The sequence below is a fragment of the Oncorhynchus clarkii genome, chromosome 5 (assembly GCF_045791955.1).
Source record: "Oncorhynchus clarkii lewisi isolate Uvic-CL-2024 chromosome 5, UVic_Ocla_1.0, whole genome shotgun sequence".
Taxonomy (NCBI): domain Eukaryota; kingdom Metazoa; phylum Chordata; class Actinopteri; order Salmoniformes; family Salmonidae; genus Oncorhynchus; species Oncorhynchus clarkii.
The window spans coordinates 48,254,843-48,271,820 of NC_092151.1; the positions used below are offsets into that span (position 1 = coordinate 48,254,843).

General features: G+C 42.5%; 1 protein-coding gene across 3 annotated transcripts in view; it reads right to left on the minus strand.

Annotated features, from left to right (window-relative positions):
- Nucleotides 1-612: 612 nt before the first annotated feature.
- The window catches only part of LOC139408954 (calmodulin-regulated spectrin-associated protein 1-B-like), a 141,152-nt gene continuing 124,786 nt past the window's right edge, over nt 613-16,978 (minus strand). For 2 of the 3 annotated variants that reach the window (XM_071153482.1, XM_071153483.1), the window contains 4 exons: nt 9,879-9,969; nt 9,659-9,774; nt 4,687-4,805; nt 613-2,409 (listed from right to left, as the gene is read on the minus strand). In XM_071153482.1, the coding sequence (XP_071009583.1) occupies nt 2,116-2,409; nt 4,687-4,805; nt 9,659-9,774; nt 9,879-9,969 (620 nt within the window). In that variant the 3' untranslated portion in view covers nt 613-2,115. The remainder of the gene's footprint in view (nt 2,410-4,686; nt 4,806-9,658; nt 9,775-9,878; nt 9,970-16,978) is intronic. The other variant, XM_071153481.1, reaches the window with a different exon arrangement.

Consider the following 16,978-nt stretch of genomic DNA (forward strand, 5'->3'; position numbering starts at 1 on the left):
TGAATTCCATTATCTTGGCGTTAATGGATTTCACCCTTGGGTTGTCTGGCTGAAATATTCTTACTCATTCAAATTACTAATCGACTTGAATTTATTTAGTTGTGTGAAGTGTGTGCTTAGTTTTTTTCTGCTTTCGTTCTAAGTAGTCGCTGAATGTCTGGGGGTGATGCACTTTCAAATTGAGTAATTAGGTTTGTGGTATTGAAATATTTCACTTTCTTCCCGTCTTCTGGATATAATAGCAGCACAAACATTGCATATGGCCTTTTTGTTATCTTCCTTCAAAATATATCCACACTGCAGATATTGTGGGCTAGGTTAGGAATGCTATGTTGCACGTGTAGTGCTATTTTTCGTGGCATCATTAAGTCACCTACCTACATCCTGGAAAAGTCACATACAAATAGCACTACAGTCTGAAGTGTAGCCTGTGACTTTTCCAATGCTCTGCTTGCACTCTATCCCCCATGATGCAATAATGACACGATAAGTCAAGATCTTAATCCAGTTCAGAAGCAATGCATTATGATCAACAGCTGAAAAAAAACAATACAAATAAATATTCATGAATTAAATGAAATCATGGGCAACAAAGCAAAGGAACCATTGTTCGTTTACCAGTATTATTTATTACACTAGTGTTTTTCAAAATAAATATATAGTAGAATATTTTAAAGAAACAAATACAATCTTTAAAGCCAGTAATGAAAAATTCAATTGCGCCAACTTTTAGTAAACATAAGGTGGTACAGTATATACAAAACCACTACTCACATGTACAAAATGCAGCAAATAATATCAAGTATTGTCCAGTTTCCCTTGAATTGAATGAACTTGAGGCAGTCAGTCATGGTAGAGCTGCTCTTAGTGCTAAACAGACAGCAGGTTTAGGTCATGAATGGGGCCAGGACTTTTCCCCGACCATGTGACTAGGGAAAAATCCTGGCTCATGTTATAGGCTGCAAGTAGGGCCAATAGTTGTTTTTGTTGTCCTGGCCAGATCACATTGCCAGAAAAAATCCTAAACCTAGTCAGTTACTTCAGATCAGGTTCCAGTGTGTTAGTGAAAAGGAGCAGAAGACCTTGGTGTCTCTCTGCTGGTAAGAGTGAGCTGAGCATTCAGTGGATTTGGATCTTCATGAGTACCATTGATCGTGGGCCAGTATTCTGCTGTAACATACTGTAGATAGAGTGCAATAGACTGAAACCCAAAGCGTGCTCGTTTGGAACCGAGTAAATACTAATCACCACCTCACCACTAACAATAACACTGAGAAAATGATGAGCCTCCCTTCTCCTGGGACAAGAGCATTCATCTTTTAACTGAATTAAACAGTGGTGGAGCTTATTCCACTGCATGATAAAACCTTTGTTAAAGCATAATTTAACGAGTAAACACATTCAGAGACACACACAGCCACGCATTCCCAACCCCCCTTTCCACAAACATCTGCAAAAACACACAAAAAGACTTGACCATATCTTTCTCATCATTTTCAAAAATGTTAAGTAAAGTTTATTCATGGTAAAATAACTTAAAAGCCCATACTAGTATTATTGAATAAATAGCCTTTTGAAGGAGATCAGAGGGGTCACAGCTGCAGGATTTTGCCCGACTAGAACAAACACTTTCAAACAATTTTGACAATGGCTGTGGTTTAAGTCTGTAGCGTCTGTACTTTCAGTGCTGCCTTTATTTGCACTTATTTCAGTAGTCTGTAGTTTCAGTATTACTTTGTTTTGTCTTTTTGATCCACTACATAAGGGTAAAGTACTGTATAGAAGAAGTGTGTTCAGTGCTAAACTATAGGCTTTTCCTTAGTTAGCATAAAACCTAATACTTCAAACATAAAAAGTGCCACATGCAGAAAACATTCCTCTTTAAAAGACTCATTTGGTTAGTTGGAAGGTGTTCATTAAAATTCTCAGGTCCATCTCCACGGAGACCGCCATTTACACCAATCCGAAGACTACACACACACACAGCAATAGACCAATCCCTCTTCATCAACAGGCCAAACCCACAGAATGGTCATATCCGAGACTACTGGGTCCTGCCCAATCGTAGAATGAATGCCTATGGTGTGCCGCCTTGTCCTCCTCTTCTTCCCTTCCTCACTTCTTCCTAGAAGATCCGCTGGGCCTCTTGATCTGCCACAGGTGGTTGTGTATGGTCAGGGCATCCACGCTGACTGACACGGTCTTGGCGGGGATGCAGTTGAACTGCTTGCGGTCGGAGCTGTACTTGTAGAGCTTGTCGATCATCTTGCGGCTGATGCTGCGTGGCCCCATGCCGGTGAACTTGACAATCTCCTCTGTGTCGGGGGAGAAGGAGTAGATGGCTCGGAACTGGCAGCTACCGTCCCTGAACAGAATCATCAGGTGGTTGGCCTCACACCTCTCCAGCTCCTGGCATTGGAGAGACAGACGGAAGAAACAACCATTAGTAACCATGGGAAGAAGTACATCACTCTACTATACAGTGGGAATCAGAGGGATATATAACAAAACAGGATAACCAAGTTAGCTGTATAAACACTGACAAATAACTAGTCTATTGATGTTCTGGTTCATACTTGAACAAATTGGTTGTTGAATCAATTATACCATGTCAATTTCAAGCTGATCTTTCTAAAACACATTTTTCCTCAAAACATTTAGGCCAAACATTCTGATGTTTTTATTGACTCAGACTGTTTTCTCTTTTACTATATATAACTTATTGACACTAGTAATGAGGACAATTAATTGGCTATAGTAAAATCACAGACTCTTTCTAGAACTACAATACTATTGACTCACCTCAAATAATTTTCACAGGTAATGAGGAAAATTAATTGTCTATACTGAAATTGCAGAGGCCTTCTGCACTGAACAAAATATAAAAGCAACTATTTTTTACTGAGTTACAGTTCATATACGGAAATCAGACAATTGAAATAAATTCCGTATGCCCTAATCTATGGATTTCATATGACTGGGAATACAGATATGCATCTGTTGATCACAGATAACTTAAAAGAAATGGGTCTCACAATGGGCCTCTAGATCTCGTCACGATAAAATGCAATTGTGTTAGTTGTCCGTAGCTTATGCCTGCCCATATCATAACCCCATCGCCACCATAGGGGACTCTGTTCACAAAGCTGACATCAGCAAACCGCTCACAGGGATTAACAGGGATTCATCCGTGAAGAGCACACTTCTCCAGAGTGCCAGTGGCCATCCAAGGTCAGCATTTACCCACTGAAGTCGGTTATGATGCAGTCAGGTAAAGACCCTGAGAACGACGAGCACGCGCATGAGCTTCCCTGAGACGGTTTCTGACAGTTTGTGCAGAGTGACCAAAAGTATGTGGACACCTGCTCGTCAAACATCTCATTCCAAAATCATGGGCATTCATATGGAGTTGGTCCCCCCTTTGCTGCTATAACAGCCTCCACCCTTCTGCGAAGGCTTTCCACTAGATGTTGGAACATTACTGTGGGGACTTGCTTCCACTCAGCCACAACAGCATTATTGAGGTCGGGCACTGATGTTGAGCGATTAGGCCTGGCTCGCAGTCTGCGTTTCAATTAATCCCAAAGGTGTTCGATGGGGTTGAGGTCAGGGCTGTGTGCAGGCCAGTCAAGTTCTTCCACAAAGATCGCAAAAAAATATTTCTGTACGGACCTCGCTTTGTGCACAAGGGCATTGTCATGCGGAAACAGGAAAGGGCCTTCCGCAAATTAGTCACAAAGTTGGAAGCACAGAATCGTCTAGAAAGTCATTACATGCTGTAACGTTAAAATTTCCTCACACTGGAACTAAGTGGCCTAGCCCGAACCATGAAAAAACAAACTTTACAGTTGGCACTATGCATTCTGACAGTTTGTGCAGAAATTCTTTGGTTGTGCAAACTCACAATTTCATCAGCTGTCCGGGTGAGTGGTCCCAGATGATTCCTCAGGTGAAGAACCCGGATGTGGAAGTCCTGGGCTGGCGTGGTTACGCGTGGTCTGCAGTTGTGAGTTCGGTTGGACGTACTGCCAAATTCTCCAAAACAACGTTGGAGGCGGATTATGGTCGTGAAATGAACATTCAATTCTCTGGCAACAGCTCTGGTGGACATTCCTGCAGTCGCAAGCCAATTGCACATTCCCTCAAAACTTGAGACATCTGTGGCATTGTGTTGTGTGACAAAACTGCACAATTTAGAGTGGCTTTTTATTGTCCCCAGCACAAGGTGCACCTGTGTAATGATAATGCTGTTCAATCAGCTTCTTAATATGCCACACCTGTCAGATGGATGGATTATCTTGGCAAATGAGAAATGCACACTAACAGGGATATAAACACATTTGTGCTTATGGAACATTTCTGGGATATTTTATTTCAGCTCATTTTTTACATTTATTTAACCTTTACTTAACTAGGCAATGACGGCCTACCCCGGCCAAACCTGGACGACGCTGGGCCAATTGTGCACCGCTCTATGGGACTCCCGATCACGGCCAGTTGTGATACAGCCCGGGATCGAACCCGGGTCTGTCATGACGCCTCTAGCACTGCGATACAGTGCCTTAGACCGCTGCGCCACTCGGTCCCCGAAACATGGGACCAACACTTTACATGTTGCATTGATATTTTTGGCTATAGTAAAATCATGGAGACCTTCTAGTACTACCATACTATGGATGGACTGACCTCTAGGATGGTGTTCTTCTGGGCTTCATTGACCTTACCAGCCAGGCAGCAGTGGGTGATGGCATTGTGGATTATTGGCTTGTTGGACTTGGAAACACACTCCTTAAACAGCTTGGGACCTGCAACGAGGACAGAAACCATAATGCTCACCATTGTACTCTGGTGTGTATGTAATACTCACCATTAGGGATGTGACAAATGAAACATTTTGCTCAACGTTTAAAAAGCCATTTTCCGTTAAAGTGATAACAAAACAATCATTAAATTCCACGTCAATTTACAGTGCAGAATAATGGTCCTATTACGTATGTATGACTGCTAGGGCCGGGCAATGAAGTTATATCTACTACAGTCATATACCCTTAAAAGAGCCTTGGCTACAGCATGTTTGTTTGTCTGTAACATGCTGACCAGACACCATCGGGCGCATGTTGATGTTGTCTCCCCACACCAAACGTGATTAGGACACGCAGGTTGAAATATCAAAACAAACTCTGAACCAATTATATTATTGTGGGGACAGGTCGAAAAGCATTAAACATTTAGGGCAATTTAGCTAGCTTGCTGTTGCTAGTTAATTTGTCCTGGGATGTAAACATTGGGTTGTTATTTTACAATGCACACGGTCCTCTACGCTGACAATTAATCCACAGACAAAACAGTAAACTGAATTTGTTTCTAGTAATTTCTCCTCCTTCCTTCAGGCTTCTTCTTCAGACTTTATATGGCGGTTGGCAACCAACTTTAAGGTGTATTACCACAACTGAATGGATTCTGGACCTCAGTTCTTCTTTCAATCACCCACGTGGGTATATGCTCCTAAAAACCAATGAGGAGATGGGAGAGACAGGACTTGCAGCGCGTTGAGCGTCACAAATAGAACCAACTTCTGCAAACGCTCGCGAGCAGTGTGGGTGCAATGATTAAATAACATGTATGTGTACATTTATTTTGAAACCCTCGCACACGTGACGCGTCCGGTCTAGTCAGCATGTAAGGGCACACTACGGCTTTTTAATAAATGCAGACACAAAACCTTCTCTGGAGATAGTTTCAAAGCGCCACTGAACGGTAATTTTACTTGTCTGTCAAGGAATGCTGCTTCTAAAGTAGGACTAATCACTAAGTGAACAGAACTGTCAGTCAAATAATCTTGCTTGCCTACTGCGTGCAGACCACTCTTTCCTGAAAAAGTACTTTAAATTGATTGGGGACGTATTTGTGGAGGAATATAACCATTTTTATAGGTGATTTGTGATGTTTTATTGGTGCTTACCATGACTGTGTATTTTTGTGTGTGTGTGCGTGTGTGCATGTACAGTTGAAGTCAGAAGTTTACATACACCTTAGCCAAATACATTTAAACATTAAATACGTTTTTCACAATTCCTAACATTTAATCCGTAAAAAATTCCCTGGTAGCATTGCCTTTAAATTGTTTAACTTGGGTCAAGCGTGTCGGGTAGCCTTCCACAAGCTTCCCACAATAAGTTCGGTGAATTTTGGCCCATTCCTCCTGACAAAACTGGTGTAACTGAGTCAGATTTGTCAGCCTCCTTCCTCACACACACTTTTCAAAATTCACTCAACTTATTGTGGGAAGCTTGTGGAAGGCTCCCTGAAACTTTGACCCAAGTTAAACAATTTAAAGGCAATGCTACCAAATACTAATTGAGTGTATGTAAACGTCTGACCCACTGGGAATGTGATGAAAGACAGGGAATTTTTACTCTGATTAAATGTCAGGAATTGTGAAAAACTGAGTTTAAATGTATTTGGCTAAGGTGTATGTAAACTTCCGACTTCAACTGTATGTACAGTCGTGGCCAAAAGTGAGAATGACACAAATATAAATTTTCACAAAGTCTGCTGCCTCAGTTTGTATGATGGCAATTAGCATATACTCCAGAATGTTATGAAGAGTGATCAGATTAATTGCAAAGTCCCTCTTTGCCATGCAAATTAACCGAATCCCATAGCCCTGCCACAAAAGGACCAGCTGACATCATGTCAGTGATTCTCTCGTTAACACAGGTGTGAGTGTTGACGAGGACAAGGCTGGAGATCACTCTGTCATGCTGATTGAGTTTGAATAACAGACTGGAAGCTTCAAAAGGAGGGTGGTGCTTGGAATCATTGTTCTTCCTCTGTCAACCATGTTTGCCTGCAAGGAAACACGTGCCGTCATTGCTTTGCACAAAAAGAGCTTCACAGGCAAGGATATTGCTGCCTAAATCAACCATTTATCGGATCATCAAGAACTTCAAGGAGAGCGGTTCAATTGTTATGAAGAAGGCTTCAGGGCGCCCAAGAAAGTCCAGCAAGCGCCAGGACCGTCAACTAAAGTTGTTTCAGCTGCGGGATCGGGGCACCACCAATACAGAGCTTGCTCAGGAATGGCAGCAGGCAGGCATTTGCACTCACAGTGAGGAGAAAGCTTTTGGAGGATGGCCTGGAGGATGGCCTGGTGTCAAGAAGGGCAGCAAAGGGCAGCAAAGCCACTTCTCTCCAGGAAAAACATAAAGGAAAGGTCATTTTCTCTGACCTTTCCGATTGTTTGGGGCATCCGGAAAAAAGCTTGTCCGGAGAAGACAAGGGTGAGCCGAAAGCATCCTGAAACCAGCCATGGGGTTGCTTCTCTTTTTTTTAAATTATAAATTTTTACCTCTTTTTCTCCCCAATTTCGTGGTATCCAATTGTTTAGCTACTATCTCGTCTCATCGCTACAACTCCCGTACGGGCTCGGGAGAGACGAAGGTTGAAAGTCATGCGTCCTCCGATACACAACCCAACCAAGACGCACTGCTTCTTAATCCAACCCGGAAGCCAGCAGCACCAATGGAGGAAACACTGTGCACCTTGGTTAGCGCGCACTGCGCCCGGCCCGCCACAGGAGTCGCTGGTGCGCGATGAGACAAGGATTTCCCTACCGGCCAAACCCTCCCTAACCCGGAAGACGCTAGGCCAATTGTGCGTCGCCCCACGGAACCCCCGGTCGCGGCCGGTTATGACAGAGCCTGGGCGCGAACCCAGAGTCTCTGGTGGCACAGCTGGCGCTGCAGTACAGCGCCCTTAACCACTGCGCCACCCGGGAGGCCCTGGGGTTGCTTCTCAGCCAAGGGAGTGTGCTCACTCACAATTTTGCCTAAGAACACAGCCATGAATAAAGAATGGTACCAACACATCCTCCGAGAGCAACTTCTCCCAACCATCCAGGAACAGTTTGGTGACGAACAATGCCTTTTCCAGCATGATGGAGCACCTTGCCATAAGGCAAAAGTGGCTCGGGGTGGCTCGGGGAACAAAACATCGATATTTTGGGCCCAGACCTTTGTTCCATTGAGAACTTTTGGTCTATCCTCAAGAGGCGGGTGGACAAACAAAATCCCACACATTCTGACAAACTCCAAGCATTGATTATGCATGAATGGGCTGCCATCAGTGGGCCATAATGTGGGCCAGAAGTTAATTGACAGCATGCCAGGGCGGATTGCAGAGGTCTTGAAAAAGAAGGGTCAACACTGCAAATATTGACTCTATGCATAAACTTTATGTAATTGTCAATAAAAGCCTTTGACACTTATGAAATGCTTGTAATTATACTTCAGTATTCCATAGTAACATCTGACAAAATATCTAAAGACACTGAAGCAGCAAACTTTGTGGAAATTAATATTTGTGTCATTCTCAAAACATTTGGCCATGACTGTATGTATGTATGTGTATATGTGTATAGTATCATTCAAAAGTGTTGGGTCACTTAGAAATGTCCTCGTTTTTGAAAGAAAAGCAAATTTTTTGTCCATTTAAAATAACATCAAATTTATCAGAAATACAGTGTAGACATTAATGTTGTAAATGACTATTGCAGCTGGAAATGGAAGATTTCTAATGTAATATCTACATAGACGATTATCACTCCTGTGTTTCAATGGCACATTGTGTTAGCTAATCCAAGTTTTAAAATGATAAAGTCTAATTGATCATTAGAAAACCCTTTTGCAATTATGTTAGAACAGATGAAAAACACCAGTTTCAACTTCAAATGTGAAGAGGCGACTCCGGGATGCTGGCCTTCTAGGCAGAGTTGCAAAGAAAAAGTTGTTCAGCTGTGCTAACAATTGCGAAAGGGTTTTCTAATGATCAATTAGCCTTTCAAAAATTATAAACTTGGATTAGCTCACACAACGTGTCTTTGGATCACAGGAGTGATGGTTGCTGATAAATGGGCTTCTGTAGATATTCCATTAAGAATTAGCCGTTTCCAGCTACAATAGTCATTAATGTCATTTACAACATTAACAATGTCTACACTGTATTTCTGATCAATTTGATATTATTTTAATGCACAAAAAATGTGCTTTTCTTTCAAAAAGAAGGTCATTTCTAAGTGACCCCAAACTTTTGAACGGTTGTGTATATTTATGTTGTAATATACAGGGTGCATTTGGAAAAGAGTCCTATGTCTCAATAGGTCTCCCATGTTAAAATAAAAGTTTCAGTATTTTGAACAGAGGAGACTGATTAGTTGCTGTACTTCCGAGAACACAAACACTTGCATCTTTTATAGCGAGCTAGCGAGGGACAGAGAGAGTGGGGAGTGGCACAGTATGGGCATGTTGGTCACCAGGCAGAGACAGTCAGAACTTTGCACAAGGCCTATCTATCTGCAATCAAAAGCTGTATCTCGCAATGGAATGCTGTATTTCGCAATTTCTTGGCTTGCAATGTCTTGGAACTTTAGTATAGCAGGGCCTATCATCAATGAATAGGCTACAATATTCCACACGCAACAGAGTGAAGACACACTCGCACCATTAGTGAAGAGTAATCAAGCCCAGCTACAATGTGATTAAAATGTTGTGATTTTCTTTTCTTTTTGTTAGGATCCCAATTTTGTTTACATTTAAAACATTCACACACCTACTCACCATTGTACTCAGGTGTGTGTGGGTGCATGTTTAATACTCACCATTGTACTCTACTGTAGATGTGATGGAGGATGCTGTAGAGCCGTTCTCCCAGTCTCTCTCCATGTTCCTACTGGAGTTCATGCTTAGAAGAGGGAACGACTCCACCGACCCACGCCTGGAACACACACACACACACAGTTAACAGGGTGTCTGTCTGACACATACTCACACTAACAACCACACGCACCCAACCCTGCACATACGCGCGCACACACACACCTTTGTGGTTTGGCTCCTCCAAAAGTGACACTCTCTGTCTCGGTGGCCAAGGAGAGAGTGGAGCCTGATTGGAAACTGTGGAGAATGTCCTCTGGAAGTCAACGAGACAAGAGTTAATCAATACCATAGAACAAGAAGTCGCTTTGGATAAAAATGTCTGCTTCATGGCATATATTATTATTATTGTAAAAACACTATGTCTGTGTGCACCAAATAAAAACAGACACTGAACAGTCATTTCACTGGTATTCATTAACCATCCACATACAAGCAGCATAGGAAGATAACCTTTATTAGGGATGGGCATTTGAAAGAATGTCTGCTCGAGTACGCAAACATGTTTTGGTACTGAAGTACTGGCATGTTCATGTAAAACAGGTCTAAAGACAAAATATTTGTCATATGCTAGTCGTTCCAATTACTGTTTGTTCTGATACACAGCTGAAAACCAAACTGAACATATTTTCACTGCACTTGACATACTTCAAACAATCAAAATGTCTTCTGTAACTTGGTTAGTGGTTATAACGTAATCTGCTCAATAGATGCATTTGTAAATTTAGAGTACATGTATTTAATTATTAGCAAACTAATACAAACCTTTCCCAATTCTTGACAATCACTCACACCCAGGGTTGGGGTGTAACAGATTACATGTAATCTGTTACAAGGGATTTAAAAAAAAAACGGTAACTGTAATCTGTTACAAGCTAAAATATTGTAATCCGATTACAGATACTTTTGAAAAGCTAGATGATTACTTGTAGGATTACTTTTGAATTCAGAAAGGATTTTGGTGCAAAAAAACTTTGACACTTCTCTTTTTTGTCAATGACATTCAAATCAGCATTGAAAAAAGGCGCAAGTTTAAGTTTGTTCCACCTGAGCGAGTCTGACCATAAGTCAGAGACCACTATGATGACACACCAAATGTGTTTGATGGATCCCAGGAAAAGAGCAGGAATAGGCTTTTGTAGGCTACAGTCTAAGCTATGTCTTCCAAAGGGCAACTGCTGTCGGCATCCAAAGATTATCCAACTTGAATAAACGCTTGGAGGTAAGGATGACAAGCAGTGGTGTAGTCTACAGCGATACGGATATCACTTATTATTTATATCTACATAGCGCATTGATGTCAATCATACCGCTGCTCTCTCATTTAACTATTTGCGCCTTACGGATTGTGGTTGTTCTGGATGGCTGTTCACATATCTAAAAGTACATTTGAACCCAAAAATGGTTGAATTCAAGAAGTTTAAGCTGCCTATCAATCATTGTTTTTGAAACCATTAGACAGCCATTGAAAAATGCGCTATTGCAACAGCTGAATTGTGCGGATCACAGCCTGTGGAATAAAAGTGGGGCTTTTATTGCTCAATCGAACTTAAAAAAGACCAAGATCCAAATCAAATTTTATTGGTCACATACACATGGTTAGAATATGTTAATACGAGTGTAGCGAAATGCTTGTGCTTCTAGTTCCGACCATGCAGTAATATCTAACAAGTAATCTAACAATTTCACAAAAACTACCTTATACACTGTCATGACGTTGGCCTGGGGGGTAGGTTTATGACAGTCATAAATACCTCTTCCCCCCTTTTTTCCTCTCTCTACCCTACTGAGGTTACATTTGCAAAACCCTTGGTTAACATAGAGATTCTGGGAACATCAGTAGGTGGGGGGAAATGAACTGTATTGTGGTAATCCGAACAATTGAACATGGTGGTACTTAATGAATCTGATGTCAGTTCGGTTGGCATCTGAGACATTCTCATCAATGATAAGATGACAAACTCTACAGTGGAAAGTCTACACATCAGAGTTATCGGATTCACATGGAATTGTTGTTACATTTAAATGTTTGAATATTAAATGATTCGTGATGGGATGAAATGTGATTTTAGCTTCTAAAATGTGAGATGTCGGTTTTCATAAGATAGGGCTGCTCAATCAGTGGCCCGCCCCTGTGAAGGGACATGGGCTATATGTCTTTTCAAACACGCCCTCCTCTCCCTTCCTATATAAGCCTTTGACGACAATACAACTTCCTGTTCCGATGATGTGAGGACGACGGTCCAATGTCAGAATGGTTCAGATAATAACTACAGAACGAAGCCAACATCAGCGTGAGCTTGGTTGCGAATGGTATGAATTTTGAACTCTTATTCACTACAGAAATGATACCTCCTAGCCGTTGAGTTAGCAACAGCAGATGCAACAAAGGTTAGGAAGGAACAGACAGAGTATTCCGTCTATCACGTTACTACAACGTATCCAATTGACAACCAGAGACATTCTTCAAAGGATTCGGTTTGGCAACACAGCCTTCCATCTACCACCAACCTACCGAAGCGCAGCTCAGAGTACATATTTATTGCATTTTCCTTTTCCAAATAATAACAAGTAATTTAGAATGCATCAGATACTGTATTTACGATAGCACAGCTTCTCCCTGTGTCCCTCAGTCTTCCCGCTCTTTCACTCAAACCCAGCCGTTTTCCTTTGTGTAACAAGCTGTCATATCTGTTCCGCCCGCTAGGGACGTTTTCCTTTATGACGTAATTTGTAATCAAGTTATGATTTAAGTATGTGTAATTCTGTGTGATTAGTTAGGTATTTAGTAAATAAATAATTAAACCCAATTTTGTACTGCTGATTCAAATTGTTAGCCAGGGTTCGTGCAGATAACCAAGAATTTACAACTTTCAGATGAGTCTGAATTAAGATGAGGATTGATATTGACTGCTATTGATGTAAAATATTACTAGGTCTTTGAGAGTTTATTCGGAAGATACAGTGCCTTGCGAAAGTATTCGGCCCCCTTGAACTTTGCGACCTTTTGCCACATTTCAGGCTTCAAACATAAAGATATAAAACTGTATTTTTTTGTGAAGAATCAATCAACAAGTGGGACACAATCATGAAGTGGAACAACATTTATTGGATATTTCAAACTTTTTTAACAAATCAAAAACTGAAGAATTGGGCGTGCAAAATGATTCAGCCCCCTTAAGTTAATACTTTGTAGCGCCACCTTTTGCTGCGATTACAGCTGTAAGTCGCTTGGGGTATGTCTCTATCAGTTTTGCACATCGAGAGACTGACATTTTTTCCCATTCCTCCTTGCAAAACAGCTCGAGCTCAGTGAGGTTGGATGGAGAGCATTTGTGAACAGCAGTTTTCAGTTCTTTCCACAGATTCTCGATTGGATTCAGGTCTGGACTTTGACTTGGCCATTCTAACACCTGGATATGTTTATTTTTGAACCATTCCATTGTAGATGTTGCTTTATGTTTTGGATCATTGTCTTGTTGGAAGACAAATCTCCGTCCCAGTCTCAGGTCTTTTGCAGACTCCATCAGGTTTTCTTCCAGAATGGTCCTGTATTTGGCTCCATCCATCTTCCCATCAATTTTAACCATCTTCCCTGTCCCTGCTGAAGAAAAGCAGGCCCAAACCATGATGCTGCCAACACCATGTTTGACAGTGGGGATGGTGTGTTCAGCTGTGTTGCTTTTACGCCAAACATAACGTTTTGCATTGTTGCCAAAAAGTTCAATTTTGGTTTCATCTGACCAGAGCACCTTCTTCCACATGTTTGGTGTGTCTCCCAGGTGGCTTGTGGCAAACTTTAAACAACACTTTTTATGGATATCTTTAAGAAATGGCTTTCTTCTTGCCACTCTTCCATAAAGGCCAGATTTGTGCAATATATGACTGATTGTTGTCCTATGGACAGAGTCTCCCACCTCAGCTGTAGATTTCTGCAGTTCATCCAGAGTGATCATGGGCCTCTTGGCTGCAATTCTGATCATTCTTCTCCTTGTATGAGCTGAAAGTTTAGAGGGACGGCCAGGTCTTGGTAGATTTGCAGTGGTCTGATACTCCTTCCATTTCAATATTATCGCTTGCACAGTGCTCCTTGGGATGTTTAAAGCTTGGGAAATCTTTTTGTATCCAAATCCGGCTTTAAACTTCTTCACAACAGTATCTCGGACCTGCCTGGTGTGTTCCTTGTTCTTCATGATGCTCTCTGCGCTTTTGACGGACCTCTGAGACTATCACAGTGCAGGTGCATTTATACGGAGACTTGATTACACACAGGTGGATTGTATTTATCATCATTAGTCATTTAGGTCAACATTGGATCTTTCAGAGATCCTCACTGAACTTCTGGAGAGAGTTTGCTGCACTGAAAGTAAAGGGGCTGAATAATTTTGCACGCCCAATTTTTCAGTTTTTGATTTGTTAAAAAAGTTTGAAATATCCAATAAATGTCGTTCCACTTCATGATTGTGTCCCACTTGTTGTTGATTCTTCACAAAAAAATACAGTTTTATATCTTTATGTTTGAAGCCTGAAATGTGGCAAAAGGTCGCAAAGTTCAAGGGGGCCGAATACTTTCGCAAGGCACTGTAACAGCTCTATAAATATTATTTTGTGGTGCCCGACTTTCTAGTTAATTACATTTATATGATTAGCTCAATCAGATTATATTAATTACGGAGAAATTATTTCATAGAATAGCATGTCATATCACTTAATCCGGCATAGCCAAAGACACTACAGCACACACAAGTGTAAAGGAATGAATAAGAATATGTACATATACATTTATGGGTGAGCGATGGCCAAACGGCATAGGCAAGATGCAGTAGATGGTACAGAGTACAGTTTATACATATGAGTAATGTAGGGTATGTAAACATTAAATAAGTGGCATTGTTTAAAGTGACTAGTGATACATTTATTACATCCAATTATTAATTGTTAAAAGTGGCTAGAGATTTGAGTCAGTATGTTGGCAGCAGCCACTCAATGTTAGTGGTGGCTGTTTAACAGTCTGATGGCCTTGAGATAGAAGCTGTTTTTCAGGCTCTCGGTCCCAGATTTGATGCACTTGTACTGACCTCGCCTTCTGGATGATAGCGGGTGAACATGCAGTGGCTCGGGTTGTTGTTGTCCTTGATGATCTTTTTGGCCTTCCTGTGACATCGGGTGGTGTAGGTGTCCTGGAGGGCAGGTAGTTTGCCCCCGGTGATGCGTTGTGCAGACCTCGCTACCCTCTGGAGAGCCTTACGGTTGTGGGCGGAGCAGTTGCCGTACCAGGCGGTGATACAGCCCGACAGGATACTCTCGATTGTGCATCTGTAAAAGTTTGAGTGTTTTTGGTGACAAGTCAAATTTCTTCAGCCTCCTGAGGTTGAAGATGCGCTGCTGTGGCTTCACCACACAGTCTGTGTGGGTGGACCATCTCAGTTTGTCCGTGATGTGAACACAGAGGAACTTAAAACGTTTCACCTTCTCCACTACTGTCCCGTCGATGTGGATATGGGGGTGCTCCCTCTGCTGTTTCCTGAAGTCCAGGATCATCTCCTTTGTTTTGTTGACGTTGAGTGTGAGGTTATTTTCCTGACACCACACTGTGAGGGCCCTCACCTCCTCCCTGTAGGCTGTCTTGTTGTTGTTGGTAATCAAGCCTACCACTGTAGTGTTGTCTGCAAACTTAATGAATGAGTTGGAGGCGTGCATGGCCACGCAGTCATGGGTGAACAGGGAGTACAGGAGGGCTGAGAACGCACCCTTGTGGGGTCCCAGTGTTGAGGATCAGCGGGGTGGAGATGTTGTTTCCTACCCTCACCACCTGGGGGGCGGCCCATCAGCAAGTCCAGGACCCGCAGATCCTTTTGTCCAGATGGGTTAGGGCAGTGTGCAGTGTGGTTGCGATTGCGTCGTCTGTGGACTTATTGGGGCGGGTCTAGGGTGTCAGCTAGGGTGGAGGTGACATGATCCTTGACTAGTGTCTCAAAGCACTTCATGATGACGGAAGTGAGTGCTACGGGGCAATAGTCGTTTAGCTCAGTTACCTTAGCTTTCTTGGGAACAGGAACAATGGTGGCCCTCTTGAAGCATGTGGGAACAGCAGACTGGGATAGAGATTGATTGAATATGTCCGTAAACACACCAGCCAGCTAGTCTGAGCATGCTCTAAGGACGCGGCTAGGAATGCCGCCGGGGCTGGCAGCCTTGCGAGGGTTAGCACGTTTAAATGTTTTACTCACGTTGGCTGCAGTGACCCCGCAGGTTTTGGTAGCGGGCCGTGTCAGTGGCACTGTATTGTCCTCAAAGCGAGCAAATAAGTTGTTTAGTTTGTCTGGGAGCAAGACCTCGGGGTTCGCGACGGGTCTGGTTTTCTTTTCGTAGTCCGTGATTGACTGTAGACCCTGCCACATACCTCTCGTGTCTGAGCCGTTGAATTGCGACTCTACCTTGTCTCTATACTGACGCTTAGCTTGTTTGATTGCCTTGTGGAGGGAATAGCTACACTTTTTGTATTCGGTCATGCTTCCGGTCGCCTTGCCCTGATTAAAAGCAGAGGTTCGCGCTTTCAGTTTAGCACGAATGCTGCCATCAATTCACGGTTTCTGGTTGGGGAAGGTTTTAATAATCGCCGTGGGTAGAACTTCACAGATGCACTTGCTAATAAACTCGCTCACCGAATCAGCGTATACATCAATGTCGTTGTTCGACGCTATCCGGAACATATCCCAGTCCATGTGATCGAAGCAATCTTGAAGAGTGGAATCAGATTGGTTGGACCAGCGTTGAACAGACCTGAGCACGGGCGTTTCCCATTTTAGTTTCTGTCTTTAGGCTGGGAGCAACAAAATGGAGTCGTGGTCAGATTTGCCGAAAGGAGGGCGAAGGAGGGCTTTATATGCGTCGCGGAAGTTAGAGTAACAATGATCCAGAATTTTGCCAGCCCAGGTCGCGCATTCGATATGCTGATAGAATTTAGGGAGCCTTGTTTTCAGATTAGCCTTGTTAAAATCCCCAGCTACAATAAATGCAGCCACAGGATGTGGTTTCCAGTTTATATAGTGTCAAATATATATTTTTCAGGACCATCGAGGTGTCTGTTTGGTGGGGGGATATACACTGCTGTGATTATAATCGAAGAGAATTCTCTTGGTAGATAATGCGGTCGGCATTTGATTGTAAGGAATTCTAGGTCAGGTGAACAAAAGGACTTGAGTTCCTGTATGTTGTTATGATCACACCACGACTCGTTAATCATAAGGCATACACCCCCGCCT